This window comes from Liolophura sinensis, chromosome 10 (assembly GCF_032854445.1).
Source record: "Liolophura sinensis isolate JHLJ2023 chromosome 10, CUHK_Ljap_v2, whole genome shotgun sequence".
NCBI lineage: Eukaryota > Metazoa > Mollusca > Polyplacophora > Chitonida > Chitonidae > Liolophura > Liolophura sinensis.
In genome coordinates, this window is record NC_088304.1 from 6228259 (window position 1) to 6243720 (window position 15462).

The following is a 15462-nucleotide window of genomic DNA, read 5'->3' on the forward strand; positions in this document are numbered from 1 at the left end:
AGAGGAATTAATGGTGACATTTTTAAAAACCATTTCCTAAACCCGGTGTTACAGCAATGAGAACGTGTTTGAACACTCCTTTGCATGAAAGGTGCATGCCAATTGACTTTGACTATCATGACTATGGCGTAGGTGGGAGTATTTCCGGAATTCCTATAAAATCTATTTCTTGACAAAATCATAATTAGAGTGTTCTACAAACCACTTCAAACATACAATGCTAATACACTTGAGGATGTCTGTTCTAATTTACCTTGGGCGTTGGCCCTTTTGTTACTTCCGGTGTTGTTATTTAACCCATGTGTTTAAACAGTGACGGCTTTGAATTAAAACTGGCGTTGGACATTCTGCATGAAGTCAAATTCATGTACGAAAAAATCCAACACAAAGGGAGCGGATATCAACCCCTCTCTTGACGTCTTTTTGTAAACAAAACCAGACTTCCCTTCCTTTCAGTACATATTGTATTCCGTTTCATCGAACTGCAAGGGCACAAACACAACGTTTTCAGAGACATCTGTTTTCATTAGAAAACAGAAAGACTCTCATCTTAAATAGGAATTTAGTAAACTAGTCATTTCCTGAACATAAATATGTAATACGAATACGGTAATAATTAATGTCAAGGACTTTCTGTATATATTCAAACCATTTGTCTACCGAAGTTATGTGCATATTTTTCGCATGAGATCCGGTTGTGCAAAGTGGCAATTAAGGAAGTTTAATTTGCATAAGGACCAAATTACGATTAGTTATGCAGCGGAATCAGCTTTTAATATTTTTTGTCCGAATAAAATTAAATATGCGCTGGTAAACCACCCGTTACAATACATGAGTACTGCTTTGACGTTTCACAGGTTGCAAGTTCGAACCCTCACAACTCACGGCTGGAGTTCACCCTGATTCACCTGCCAGAGGTCGACGGTTTGCTCCAGGCAATCTGGTTTCATGCAATCCATCAACCTGACCCTTAAGGCATATATTTATTTATTTATCTGATTGTGGTTTATCTCGTACTCAAGAATATTTCATTTATACGACGGGGGTCAGCATTATATAGGTGTGGTGGTGGTGGTGGGGGGGGGGGGGGGACCAGGCAGAATCCATGGAGGGCAAACCCACGATCATCTGCAGGTTGCTAGGGGACCGTCGGCAACTTAACACCGGAAGGGAAGACAGCATGAGCTGGACCTGAGCTCCCAAGCTCCCAATATATATTTATATATATATATATATATATATATATATATATATATATATATATATATATATATATATATATATATATATATATATATATATGAAAAATTTCAAAATAAGCCAAAAATCACCAATCGGTGGCATTCATACAACATCTTTGTTCAGTCATTTCATTTCAAGTTTTCGAGTTTTATTCATAAAATGATACAATAGTTTGTTTTGTCCACGTAAATTTGTTTAACTGTGAGCCATATATTCACTTGTATCTGCCCCTCTCTTTAAACTGTTCTCCCATTCATTCGCAAAGTAGCATGAACCTTGTCTCGTGAAGCGGTTATGGCGATTTGAATGAGTATGATGTGAACACGATTAATCACGATAAATCAGTTCAGAACCGTGCATTCTCCATCACGGAAGCGGATATTGTCCTTGTAAAGTTTTTACATTTTGTGTACCATTCGTCCCAGTGAGTGCAGATGTCCTCGTCTCTTTCCTTGAAACACCTCAGCTTGATGACATTGAAATAGAGATTAGCCACCTCTTTGCTAAGCGGCCCCTTTGAGTCTCGGAGACAAGAATAAAACGCCTCTGAGCAGTTGCAGTGAGGGAGGGGCCAGGGATGAATGTTGAAATGCTCATACTGGAATGTCCAACCTGAAACGGATTGTTTTAAAATGGTTTCAGTGTGATACATCATTTCCAGAAAAAAACAATTGTTACAGGTATTATTTCAGGAGTAATTTAATCCTAATTTATATATATAGATTTTCTGCATTCGCGTAAACAAAAATCTAGATTTTCTGGATTTAATTTATACCGAAAATATACTTTTTTTTGATTCACTGATATAAAAATTTAAATTTTCAGGATTCATTTTTTCCAAAAATTTCGATTCATCTGGATTTATTTATATAAAAATCTAGATTTTCTGAACTCATTTATATAAAAAAAAATTCAGGATTCTTTTATACAAAAAATCTAAATTTTCAGGATTCATTTCAACGACGTAAAAATTGAACATAATCACATAGAATCAATTTCTGAAAGTGGTAATTTGACTGAAGTTTAATCTGTCTTTTCTATAATGCTTAACTGACAGACATCGTTATCAGGGTTATTTCAATTGTACAACCGTAGCAATGCCCATGAGTAGAGGGAAGCAGATGAGACAAGTTAAAAGGCACCGCGCTTCCCCGATGCCTGGGAAAGCTCCTGATGTCTTGACACACATGTACCAGTGTGAACCGGATTAGAAGATGTCACCCCATCGATCAGGGGATCAGAAATAGCTGGGCCTCTTCAGGTAACGTCATAACTTGGGAGGGGGAGGACGGGGGGGGGGGGGGGGGCATCAAGTCACGTCAATGCTGTTAGATCCTTTGAGAAGCGGAGAATTTGAAAACCAGCCAGAGGCAGCCATTTCTGTCACGGCGCCATTTTGTACGACCTAACCGAAACCAGATGGTTTTGTTGAAGTAATAGTAGTTGATTTTGTTTAACATGCGCGTGCTAAAGAACTACCTATTTAGCGGAACATTCTTTATGCATTAGTTTTCTTTTCTTCTGAGAAAACACTTTGTTTGTTCTGTTCATAGGCTAAAACAAGTATTTATCTAAGCTTCTCAGTGCTTTAAGAAAGGTCACTGAAAGCAAAATCTTGCTCCGCAATCCTCAAAGAGAGTTAAATCGGACGGCTGTTACAAAGCTCTATGTTAATTGTGTTAATTCCAGTTTAGGACGTTCACCGTACTCACAAGAGAAAAGCAAAGTTGAATGTTTATCTGCTTATCTCTTCATCGTGTTCACTGTGAATATGGAATTTGTTGCTATCTCAGGAAGGGTTAAGCAGTTTTTCAAACACGCGTTTTCCTTAACACTTTCTGTTTTTGCTTTTGCAAGTTGAATTTTATAAAATAAAACCTTTCTTGTCTTGTGCCATTAGTGTACTATGGGTTTGCTTTTCTGTAAAATCAATAAAAATCCAGTAAAACTGATTTATTTGATTTGTGAAAGATTTTTGGCGGCGTTATGGTTGAGGAGAATCGAACATATCTAGGGAAGTGACCCAAAGTTTGTCACGTCCTGAAAAGATCGCCCGAAAAAGCGATAGGAGATTCCATTGGCCAGGAGCTAGTGGACTTCCAACAACAGCCAAAGGAACTGTCGGTCAACTATTTGCCTACAGAGCCATTTTCACACTGAACAAAGTATTCCCATCTTATCAAATTTTGTTAGGCGCTCCCATAGTTACTGGGCTCTCTTTTGAGGTCAATTACTTTTTGGATTTTTTTTCTGTCGCTGTACCCAACCATGTGTTTACTGTTATAATATTTTGTTTACGCCTTTCAGTTGACAACTGACGTAACTCGTACATTGTGTGTGTGTATGTTTTTCTCGGTTCATCTAATGCTAATGTATGTTACTTTCAGAAGCCTTTGACACCCTAATTGCTTGGTAATGTAGAGTTTTCTCAAGTCATGTCAACACTTGAATGACGTTTGACTTGTGGTAAGACGTCATTTGAATTTTTTTTAGCACTCATAGTTTTCAGTATTATATCTTTTGTTTTTCCGCCAAAGGCGTACCAGTTGACCTGCTCTTTCAGTTATTGTTCTTCTGCCAAATGAATCGAGCATGGTATAAGTGAAAAACTCTTGAGAATGGGGTTGAGCAACAATCAAGCCATTATTGAAACCAAACAGCTGTTACATGTCACTATAATATTTATTTATTTGAATGGTGTTTTACGCCGTACTCAACAGCATTTTTACTTATACCACGGCGAACAGCAAACCCATGGCCATCCATAGCCAAACCCATAACAAATGGCTTTCTTATTCTTAAAGAGAATGTGGCCAGCGGATGGGCACGGCCTTGGTGACATTATATGCTATAGTGTTCGTTGGCTTTATAGATAACTTGCTGAAAAAATGCTGGCAGCTAATTTACATTTTTTTGTTATTATCTTGGACAAATGCCTTGTGGCGTGCATTATTCATTAGAATGGAAACGCTATTAAACAAAGTACCACACCACCATTGGACAAGTGCCAAAACTCCAAGCTACCGAGTACAAAAATGGCAATTAAAGAATTTTTCACTGCGGACTAATAGGTCCTCTAACATTAAATACTGAGCTTTGTTCAATTTAATAACCTGTAAATCATTACCAAGGTGTACTTTAGGAGACAAAAGAAAAACGTTGAAATTTTTGGAACATTAACTTACTTACGATACAGAAACTCACAGAGTTATTACGCAGGTCATTTAAAACATCTCGAGGCGAATTACTCCTCGAAATCCTCACCCGGAATTTATGCAGAAGAAATATAATCTGTGTGCATATGTGTAAGCTCATGTTCTGAAGATATTATCAAATTACGATGTAGTGCTAAACACATACATAACACTAGAAAAAGCAGTGCATCAAAAAGAGGCAAGCATGCCATTAAAAAGGGAACAAGTTAGGATAAACAGTTCTTTCTGCAAAATATCATAAACTTGTTCTGTACCTGTAAGTCAACATTGCCATGGTCGTTCTTTATAAATGTATATATTTTATTTTTAGGCTTGATGTAACCGTTATGTGACATTATCGCCAGGTGTTTGTATTTATTTGACAGCTTATATTTCCTAGCGGGAAAATAATCTAACACCTCAACTCCAGTTTTGAATACAGTTTGATTGATTAATAATTATGATCTAACCCACCTTGTCTTTATATAACACGAAGCGTGATTTATCATAGTTTGCTTGGAAAAAAATGATCTTTAGGTTGAATGTGGCAGTTACGAAGACAATTGCCGTAATAAGAACGCAGAACAAATATGAATGATTATGGCATACAACAACGTACGCAGACATGGCTGAAGTATTGCCAATGTGGCGTTAAGCCGTAACCATTCATTTAAATGAATGAATGAATGATTATAGCCATATCGTGGCGAGATCATTCATTTATAAAGCATGGTCGACTATATTTTTAGCCATATGTGAGCTGATATGACGGCGTTTAAATAAAGCATCGATTTCAACTCTATAGATTGATTTAAAGAATGACCGATCTAAAGATAGGCTGACTTTTTAACTTAGTTAATTAATTTTTGTATTTGCTGACTGATTTTACACTTACAGATTTATAGATTGACTGACTGAGTTATAAATTTACTGATTTGTAGATCGACTGATTGAAGTATAGATTGATTGATTTGTAGACTGATTGATTTATAAACTGTCTAGTCTATATATGTCATATAAACTGAGTGACAAACGCATTGATTCCAGGGCAGATAACCCAAATTGAAACTGGAAATCGTGAATATCTGACGAACATGCTAGGTAACCAACACGCTGACCAACTCATTCACTAATCGACTAAGCAACCGACGAACTGATTGACATCCAATGTCACCCAACTCACATTAGTTACGTAGCTAACCGTGGCTGTATTACAGATATCAGCGCAGATAACAATCATATCACCCCACCACACCCCGACGTATATATTAACACCGGAGGCCAGTGTGACAGAGGGGGTTAGGAGGGTGCCGGTGCGGCACAATGACCCAGGAACCTCAAATGCGGTCACTGTGAGTTCAAGTTCAGCTCATGCCGGCTTCCTCTCTGGCGGTACGTGGTAAGGTCTGATAGCAGTCTGCGGATTGTTGTTGTCTGCCCGGTTTCCTTCCACTATAATGCTGGCCGCCGTCGTAGAAGTGAAGTAGTCTTGAGTATACACCAATCATTTAAATAAATAAATAAATATTAACACTATTTTATTTCCTGTCAGCGTTTATTTATTTATTTCATTGGTGTTTTACGCCGTACTCAAGAATATTTCATTTATACGATGGCGGCCAGCATTATGGTGGGAAGAAACCGGGCAGAGCCGGGGGGGAAACCCACTATCATGCGCAGGTTGTTAGAACACCTTCCCACGTACGGGAAGTAATTTTTTCTGAGAGGAAGACAGCATGAGCTGGACTTGAACTCACTGCGACCGCATTGGTGAGAGGCTCCTGGGCCATTACGCTGCGCTAGCGCGCTAACCAATTGAGCCACGGGGGCCCCCTGTCAGCGTTTAAGCCATTGATTTGTTTTTGTGCCTAAATACTGCCTGACCTTCGTGACGGTAAGCGGTTTGTGGAAGACCACTTGTCTTTCACCAGTATTATGTGCATTTTTACACGTCACAAGTTTATCAGTAACTTGCCAAAGGCTGGTGGTTTGTTCCGTGTAATTTGGTGACATCCACTCCTAAAGGTTCACGCCATCGTGTAAGAGAAAACATCTTGTCGATGCTGTCATAGCATAACAATGACATAAAAAAGTAAGTCCATCTAAATAAATAATTACAAATTATACCAATCAACCATGCAATCAGTGAACTGTCTGATCTATGTACAGATGACTTAAACCGTCCCCCCCCCCCCCCCCCCCCCCCCCAATTCCACCCTCATACCTGGAATGGAGACACTGCACGAATGGAGCTGTTTGCAACATTTGTCGGTAGATGGATCCACTACGTCGTTTCCTGTTTTCAACTGGTGTCCACGGAGACTGCACATTGATGTACCTGTCGATTAAAGGGTATCTTTCCGCTGAACATAAATTAGCCAAATTTTAAAAAAATCCTAAACAAAAACTTTAGCTATTAGAAACGGATTATAAATAATCCCTTCTGTCAAAAGTAATGTCGAGGTTTACTAGAATCGAAAGGCCGGTTTTAGATAATTCATTTTGCAAGTCCAAAATCCAAAAACCTCTGTATCACGTTACTGATAAAAGTGGTATATTTGCAAAAACTGACATTTAATTATGCAACACTTGTAATCATGCAAAGTGTTAATTTGGTTACTATTTAGGGCACTGTGGGCAGTGGGTGAACATTCTCGTACCCGGTATCCCTTTGTGCAGACTTTGCCTCAGCTTGGCTTCTTTGAAGTTACCCGGATCTGGCTCCCCTGGTGTCCAACGTAACTTAAACAAATAGCGAAAAGAATGGAGAAGTAAGTCTTCGGTCTTGAGTCGGTATATTCCGTCAGTCCCAAGGCTGGTGTCAGTATCGTGTTGCTGTGCCATGTCTGGTGTGTTCGGCATGGCATTCAAGTGATGCAGCACTTTAATAAGCCAGCACTGCGATGCATAGTACATATTACCGACATTCTAGAGGGCGAGTGTATATAAAAACTGAGCCAGGATTATTACTAAATCGTATTAGATTTAAGAGGATTAGCCGTGTTGTGTACTTGATACACCGAGTGGACTTTCTATAGATGATACCGTATAACCAACTGTTTAGTACATTTCATTTCATTTCGTTCACCACATAAATATAGCAGAAGTGTACAAATACATATATATTAGCTTTAATTTTTTTCTGTCCCTATATCAGAAAACGCGTTTGATTTCAATGATTGTCATTTTGTCGACAACACTGTCCTCAAATTGCAAACCGGATTTAGCATTAGTATAAACAGTTACATTTCACACAGGTCGTGCTGTTATAATATATAAACGACTCACTACTTTCCTGATGAAGCGCTTACACGCCCGCGTCACCAGCCGAACATCGGTCATCTGTATCATTTGCCCAGACGTCTGCTTCACAATGGCCTGCGGAGCATCACAAAACAATAGACTAATTAAAATATAATGAGTTTGCACCAAAAAGTACAGGGCACTAACGTTTTCTTGGTGCGGTATGGTAGGTCGCCCTAAAATGTTCTGACAGAGGGAATTGACCAGATTTATGACTAATAAAAACAAAACAGGTACACACTTGTGGAGCAGGGATGAAAAGAAACTCTAGGTTTCTTAAGTTTTACAATGAATATAATTCTCCTGTAAGTAAATATGGACAGGGCGTTCAGTGTCTCTGGAACTCTGCTTCATAGCTGTGTCTAATTCGAATTCGAATTGTGTCTAATGTGCGCATATGGCTGAGATACTGCACACCACTAATACAGTAGTTCTTTGTAAGTCGGACATCAAAGTCCGCATAACCTGGGTAATGGTATCTCTGTTCTGTATCTAGTAGGTAAGCGAATCTTCAGCTTTTGATCTGCGCTATACAACAAAATCAACGTCGACTATCGAAGAGTTCAGCATTTTTTAACCGGGGAACGGCAACAAAAATGACAAAAATTCACAGCACTGATTTGATCTCAAGACTAGGATGTTGCAAGGCAACACTGGATACACGAAATTATAATGTACAGGGTGTCCCAAGAAGTCGTGCACCATCCAGGTTGAGGTTGAATGCTGGAGCTACAGAGCGGTGTGTTGCTCCATCTCTTCCAAACAAAAACCGATTCATCTCTTTCCTGTACTATTAGTTTATTAGCCATAATTAACTCTGAAAGAGAGAAAAAATTTAAAATCAGTATGAAATCTGAAACACAGAAAAAATAGAAAATCAGGATGATGCACGACTTCTGGGACACCCTGTATACTCGGTTCCTTTATGATGGAGGAGAAAATAAAGACCTGTGATGTAAGTTTAGTTCGGGTAAGTTTCGCTCGTGCCACTCAGTTGCAAGCCGAAAACATGTTAAACACATAAGTTCTAAAAGCTATTGCTGCTGTGCAAATGAGCTAAACACCCAACCGAATCTGCTATGTACATTTTGTCGCTCTCCACTTCATGGAGGTATTTTCCACACGCTGCTCTAAACTAACTCGTATACGTATTCAGTGGCATGTGCCGCGCTGTTCACGCTAGTTGCTTTTTAGTGGCGATTACTGCCTTTGGTGGCAAACCCAATTCTTTCTCATGCTTTTGAGACGCTTTACTTGTTATTTCCTAAGCAATAACACTGGAGGGTAACCAAATATCGTAAACACTTGCCTCCGTTTTCCGTTACAAATTATGACAGCATGTCTGTTATGTCCAAAAAACCCTGCTGGATTATCTCTTCAGCAAATAATTCTCACTGCAGGACTTGCTAATGCCTGCTAATGGTGTGGCTTTGCTCATTTTCCCAGACACAAAGCGAAAAGAAACTCACGAAAAATATAAAATAATCAGAGGTCTTTTATTGCCCCCTTAGTATCCAATGATACCAATGTTAGAGGGCATAAAGTAAGATTTATTTATTTACATGATGGCTGATGTTTTACTGCCGCTGACAGAAATAGTTCTTGTGGAATACGATGTTCACGGGAACAGCTGGGCTACAAACACCTCTAATCCACATTATTCTGGCATTTTACGGCAAGCTATGGTTGACTACCTATGAGATATAGTTACTTCACACGCAGTATTTCTGTCTATCATATATAGAATGTAAATATTTGTTACCAACAACGCGGAACAAATTTAAAAAAAAATAATTTGAAGAAGCTATACCCGAAATTTTTGAAAAGATTTATTTGGTCATGAAATCGGATGTTCTGCATTTACACAAGTACAGGCTGGTCAATTATAACCCTTTTAAGAATTCAGGGATAAATAACTTTTTTTTTATAAAACACCAATAACATCGATAGTTAATCACCATTTAACTTGCAACTTGATATATAGCCTAAGCCTTTCTTTGGAGTTTGGAAATTGCTTACCCTTCCTCAACTGCCACAGAATTCTGAAACATTATGGCATCGTATAATTACAAAGTGAATGACAAAGTTAATGTAATTTGAGACACGTGATTTACTCGTATTTCGCTCAACACAGCAACCAATTAAGGACTTGTACAGGAAACCACTCCCACACACTGAATAAACGAATGCTACATAAGGTTAACAGCTTCATCAACAGTAACAGGTGTCTCCATTTAGCATAGTATATAATCGCCCAAATACACTCACGACTTGGAAGTCAGGGTAAGACCCGTACATTTCACAGCAAATGTCTTGAATTTCAGGGAAAATTAATTTAGACGAGTTCAGTATGACTAATTAATGTAAATCTCAATAAATAACTAAATATTCTTAAAGAGGTTTGAATTTGTTACATTGACTGCGTCAAATTGTGAGTCAAAGATGCAGTCTCAATGTCAAAACCGTTTTCCAGATGGGAAAGAACGGAAAAAGCTAAACCCATGTTATCAAATCTGATTAATACTTTTAAAACGTTTCCCTGGCTTTTAGTCCAGTGTTTAACGCGGTGATTCCTAATTTAGCACAACAACCACGCCGGTTCTATCGTATATGCATAAAAGAAACAAGCCTCTCAGTTGCACAACAAATATATTTCCCAGGCCACGTGCAAATCGTCACGCTGCCTCGGTCCTAATAAGAAGCGTCATAACTCGGCTATGGGTCGACGCCATTTTCTGACACCGGTACATTCCTAGGACAGAGGCCTTAATCAAAGGTTCGCTAGTCGCTTTGTTCTTATCTAAAGTTTACGTCAGTCTCTTGGTGTTCTGCGCAATCATGCCAAGGTTTTTTTTTTTGTTTGCCCCCGTATTAAAGGAAACTGAGAAAGCCAAGCGAAGTAATTATCACACCGGAAGCAAACGCCTACTGTATCTGTACTGAAATATACAAGATGGGGGTTTTCTTTTTTTGTTTCTAAGGAAGTTTTGGTTACATATGTCATTGCTCAAATCACTCATAACCCTTTTCTTTTTCTGATTTTTTGTCAGGCATAATTATACATGCACCAGTTCCCTAAGAATAGAAATGCTAGCTTTGTTAACAAAAAATGAAGGGTTTACAGCATTAATTTGGAAAGACCATCGGCCCTATCTAACTTCTATCTTCAAGTCTTTGTAATAGAGGCGTATGTCTCGGCTATTTGCATTCGTGGAAATCCAGGGTAATATTGACATGATTGGAAAGCAGCGTTTCACGAAAACATATATACTCTACATTATGCTGAAGGAAGCTATAATGTAGTCATATATAACACTGTGGAAAAAACAAACGATGCCATTTGGGTTGCTATATATAGCCTGTTATCTGTTTACACTGATGGCTTTTCAGAGACATCTTTGTAGGTGGTCGGTTGGATTAGTGCAATGACGTAACTACCGGGATTTCCTCTTCTTTTTCCAAACCTGAGAATTTTACCTTCTGGGTCCCCTCAAAATTTGTAAATCTCTTAAATCCATGACGAACAAATTTGCAAATGTGGCCAACCTAAATGTGATGAGTTTTTTTAAGTTGAAATGTGTTACCTTTTTTGTCGTGCGAAAGTAGATCCTATGGAATATTGTATTTAGTCTCATCTGGTTAGTGGTGGAAAAATATATACCTACATTTTATTTTAAACTTTCACTTTCACTTTCACTTTACCTCCCACTTAAAAGAACTATTGCATTTAGCATTGGGATAGCTACTTGGTAAGTTTTGGTAAAAATCTGTAAGAAAACATGGAAAGCGGAAGCTGAACAATGCATACCAATGACAACAACAACAACAAAGATATCTATTACCAAGTGAACAGAGCCGAAAACCTAGTAGTTGTGACTGATGAATGAGATATTTGGCTTAAAACTACATATACAAGCAGTTCAGCTAAGCTAACAACATCTGCCAGCAAAGTAAGTAGTCGTGCCATTCTTTAGAAAGAAACATGTGTTTCGACCAAGTTCAGTCAGGGGTTGATTGATAAACTGTGTCACGTTTCAACTGATTGATTTTGAAACGAAAGGAAAATATCTCCCAGTCTTCAACATGACATTTCAGTGGCGGTATATATAGCATATACTCACCCTGCTACAAGAAGACACAGTATACGTACACACACCTAATGACACCTCGTCATCATATTACTGAAGAATTGTGATGTACGACGTAAAATGCTGTTTTGTCATCACATTTAACAAACAACGACACATATTAATATTAATCTTTGTGTACGACAGAACTTTCTTGAAACCGCTTACTTAACCAAAATATATATCCAAGCGTCATCCGTGTTTTCGGCATTTTATAGAAGTATATAGAGGCATTATATACGTGTTTAAATACTCGTAAGTTTTGTCTTCTGAGATATACAATGCTCAAGGGTGAGAGATCCCGATTGGCTTAACTCATCGCTCATTTATGTAGTCACAGACAATAACGTTTTGTTTTTCTGGTTGAAGTTATCTGGCTACTTGGGAGGTCATTGTGATATTAACACATTCGGGTAATGACACAGACAAGGTGCTATGGAAAGACTAGCTCTGATTAAAATTTTTATTTTTTCTTTCCGATTTGATTCTAAGAGCCTTAGCACGCTAACTAGCATTTCAAACACCAATCAAATAAATAAATATATAAATACAGCTCAATGTCATGTTTTAACAAGGCAAGACGACAAACCAATTTTTCATTTCATATTCTTAGAAAGGAACATCTAATGCTTGGAATTAAATAGCAGAGTGTGTTACCAATTTGCTTTAGGGTGAATTTACATTCTGTGAATATTTCAGTGTCAAAGGAAGCTGTAAATGAAAAGAGACAGTAAAGCGGAGTTTTGGCTTATAGCTAAGATGTTCCGTGTGTCAGACACCAGCGTGACAAACCGCAAACTTTGTCATCATCATGTTATTCTGAACAAAGTTCACTTCAAATGTCGTTCACTATGCTCTAGTTATTGATGCATATGGTGTGCTCATGTCATGAGTGAAATTCTTCACTAACTGTATTACAGAATGGTCAAATTATTTTGTAATTGAAAATAAACCATTTAAGAAAACACAAATGTTCGTCCGAAACGATAAATGGGAGTCGAACCCCTGATCTCCTATTTGTAAACATTTCGTTCTATCCACTATACACTTTTCTCCATTCGCACGCAAATTTTGTCCATCTATAGGTAAAAGAGTGGTCTTCCAAATCAAATGACAGAGTGATTATATAACCATGAAGAAAGTTGTGCCAAAAGATCTTTTGCACGAAGGTTAAAAGTGCTAAGATACAAATTTATCTCAAAATATACTCTTCGGTTTCCTAAATCAAAGCTTGAAATTGTCAAATTTACCGAAATGAACATTTGGGCTGAAACAAAGCTAAAATGGACCGACTTATCATAAACACATATACACTCAGGTGTTATATGTAAAGTTAAAAAAATGTATAGATATATAAATATTTTTAATGTTTTAATGAATCAGCTAAGAGCTAAATTGTATGTATTTAACACGGGAATGTCAAGTTATTCTTTACAATGGACATTTTTACAGTACTTCCGTTTGTCTTTCAGTGTGGTGCAAAAGCACATCCAGAGTACCGGAAATGATTTTTAAAGCAATGCTGTCTTTTGTCTTTTAAAAGTATTTGATGGCCACGATATGGCGGAGATATTACCTATGTGACGTTATGCCATAATCATTCATTCAACTACTGATTTGCTGCAGATAAAAGGCAGTAGATTCGTTTTTATGGGGACCTCTTTAGTTTCTAAATACCCCCAATTGGTAAACTCACGTCGTGGAATACAACGGCAACCAGGGAAACGTTTTGACGCTGATAAGCGCAGTCCACCAAGCGGTCAGCGTCATCGAACAGGCCCATCACCACTTCTTTCCCGTCGCTATATATGCGAGTCCTATAACCCTCAGGTTCCTCGTAACTTTTCACCAGAGTGCTGTCTACCTTCGCCTGACTTATTGTAGCTAAGGACAAAGTTATTCCACAATAAATGATGAAATCCATTATGATTAAATATACAAGGTGTCGACGGCTATCTCTAAATATGCACAGAACAGCTGTTGGATGTTTGAAAGGTTGAATCTAGTACTATCATGACCTTGATAGTTGACATTCGTTGAACACATGGCAGTTTCTCAGGGATAGTGCCGTTATCTCAAAATTATCTTCTATATTGCTCACAAACCGGGAAACTTTCCCGCCTAATGTAATTAGAAATAAGTAGTATTTTTTTCCTCACCGCTACCAAATGACAAGAAAAGAATTGTCATTTTCAGGATGGCCCGAAGTCACCGGCAAGGGAAAGATATCACATTTTGCATCGCTCCTTTTCTGATGATGTTTTTGCAATCACATTGTGCATCGCCCCTTTTGTGATGATGTTTTTGCAATCACATTGTGCATCGCTCCTTTTATGAAGATGTTTTTGCAATCACATTGTGCATCGCTCCTTTTGTGATGATGTTTTTGCAATCACATTATGCATCGCCCCTTTTGTGATGATGTTTTTGCAATCACATTGTACATCGCTCCTTTTGTGATGATGTTTTTGCAATCACATTGTACATCGCTCCTTTTGTGATGAAGTTTTGGGAATCACATTGTGCATCGCTCCTTTTGTGATGATGTTTTTGCAATCACATTGTGCATCGCTCCTTTTGTGATGATGTTTTTGCAATCACATTGTGCATCGCTCCTTTTGTGATGATGTTTTTGCAATCACATTGTGCATCTCTCCTTTGTGATGATGTTTTGGGGGTAAAATGCTAATGTATTATTTATTCACTACAACGGGAACAAGACAAGAAAGCAATTACTATCTTCAACATGGTCTCGAGTCACCAATGCCCACAAGGGAATTAAAAATTGTACAGGGAACTAGATTTTTCATGATTTGATAAATCAAGTGAGGGCCAAATTGTAGGTGTCTAATTGTATGTGTCAAGTTTTATGTATTTTACACTGGAATGTTCAGTTATATATTACAATAGAAATTTTGATAGTGCACTTTTCAAGAGTACCGGAAATAGTTTTAGCTCGTTTCTCCTTTGTCAATACATTTTGCTCGTAAACTGTCAAAACTGTAAAACAGAGATTCAGATATTTTCATCATTGTCAGTGTTGACACCGTAATGTGCACCTTGTGAATTTAACGCAGTAAACTGATCCAGCATGGTCAGCGTTCTTCAGCCTTCTGTTATCAAAGGAAGTGTTTTTTAAAATCCTGAACTAAGTGACCGTACCCAATACTGTTATCAGTGAGTAAACACTTTCAGATGTACAAACCCACGGGCATTTGCCTGCTCAAAATGGAGATGCTTTGGAGCTAAAGAAGGTTTTTATCAACTCTTATCAATAAAACCTGAAAATTCGTGAATTTTCTCTCTTTATAATGCAACTTTGAGTCTCCCTTTACAATTCCGAATGTATTTTAAGTTATACCAGTATGTTCAGTTTTAAACCACGATATAAATAATTGGAACAGATACGATAAGAATGTCTCCAATCTCAGTCATTAAAGCTGAGTCTATTGGACGTGAGTCACCCACCTCTCTCCCGCCATCAGTTCGCAGAGGGGAGCGTGGGAGGAGTTGCAGGGTGGGACGAGGGCTTGCACCCAGTCAACCTGGAAGTGAACAGGGTTTTTATGTGTAGAACAGGTGCATCATGTAAAATC

At 38.1% G+C, this 15462-nt stretch overlaps 1 protein-coding gene across 1 annotated transcript; it reads right to left on the reverse strand.

Moving 5' to 3' along the window:
- Positions 1-1430: 1430 nt before the first annotated feature.
- LOC135477258 (phospholipase A2 isozymes PA3A/PA3B/PA5-like) lies at positions 1431-13681 on the reverse strand. Its single transcript, XM_064757443.1, has 5 exons — positions 13563-13681; positions 7725-7814; positions 7097-7178; positions 6661-6774; positions 1431-1854 (listed from the first exon to the last, which is right to left on the reverse strand). Exons 1-5 carry the CDS (start codon positions 13647-13649, stop codon positions 1589-1591), a joined length of 639 nt encoding a protein of 212 aa, XP_064613513.1. The 5' UTR covers positions 13650-13681; the 3' UTR covers positions 1431-1588.
- Positions 13682-15462: the final 1781 nt, after the last annotated feature.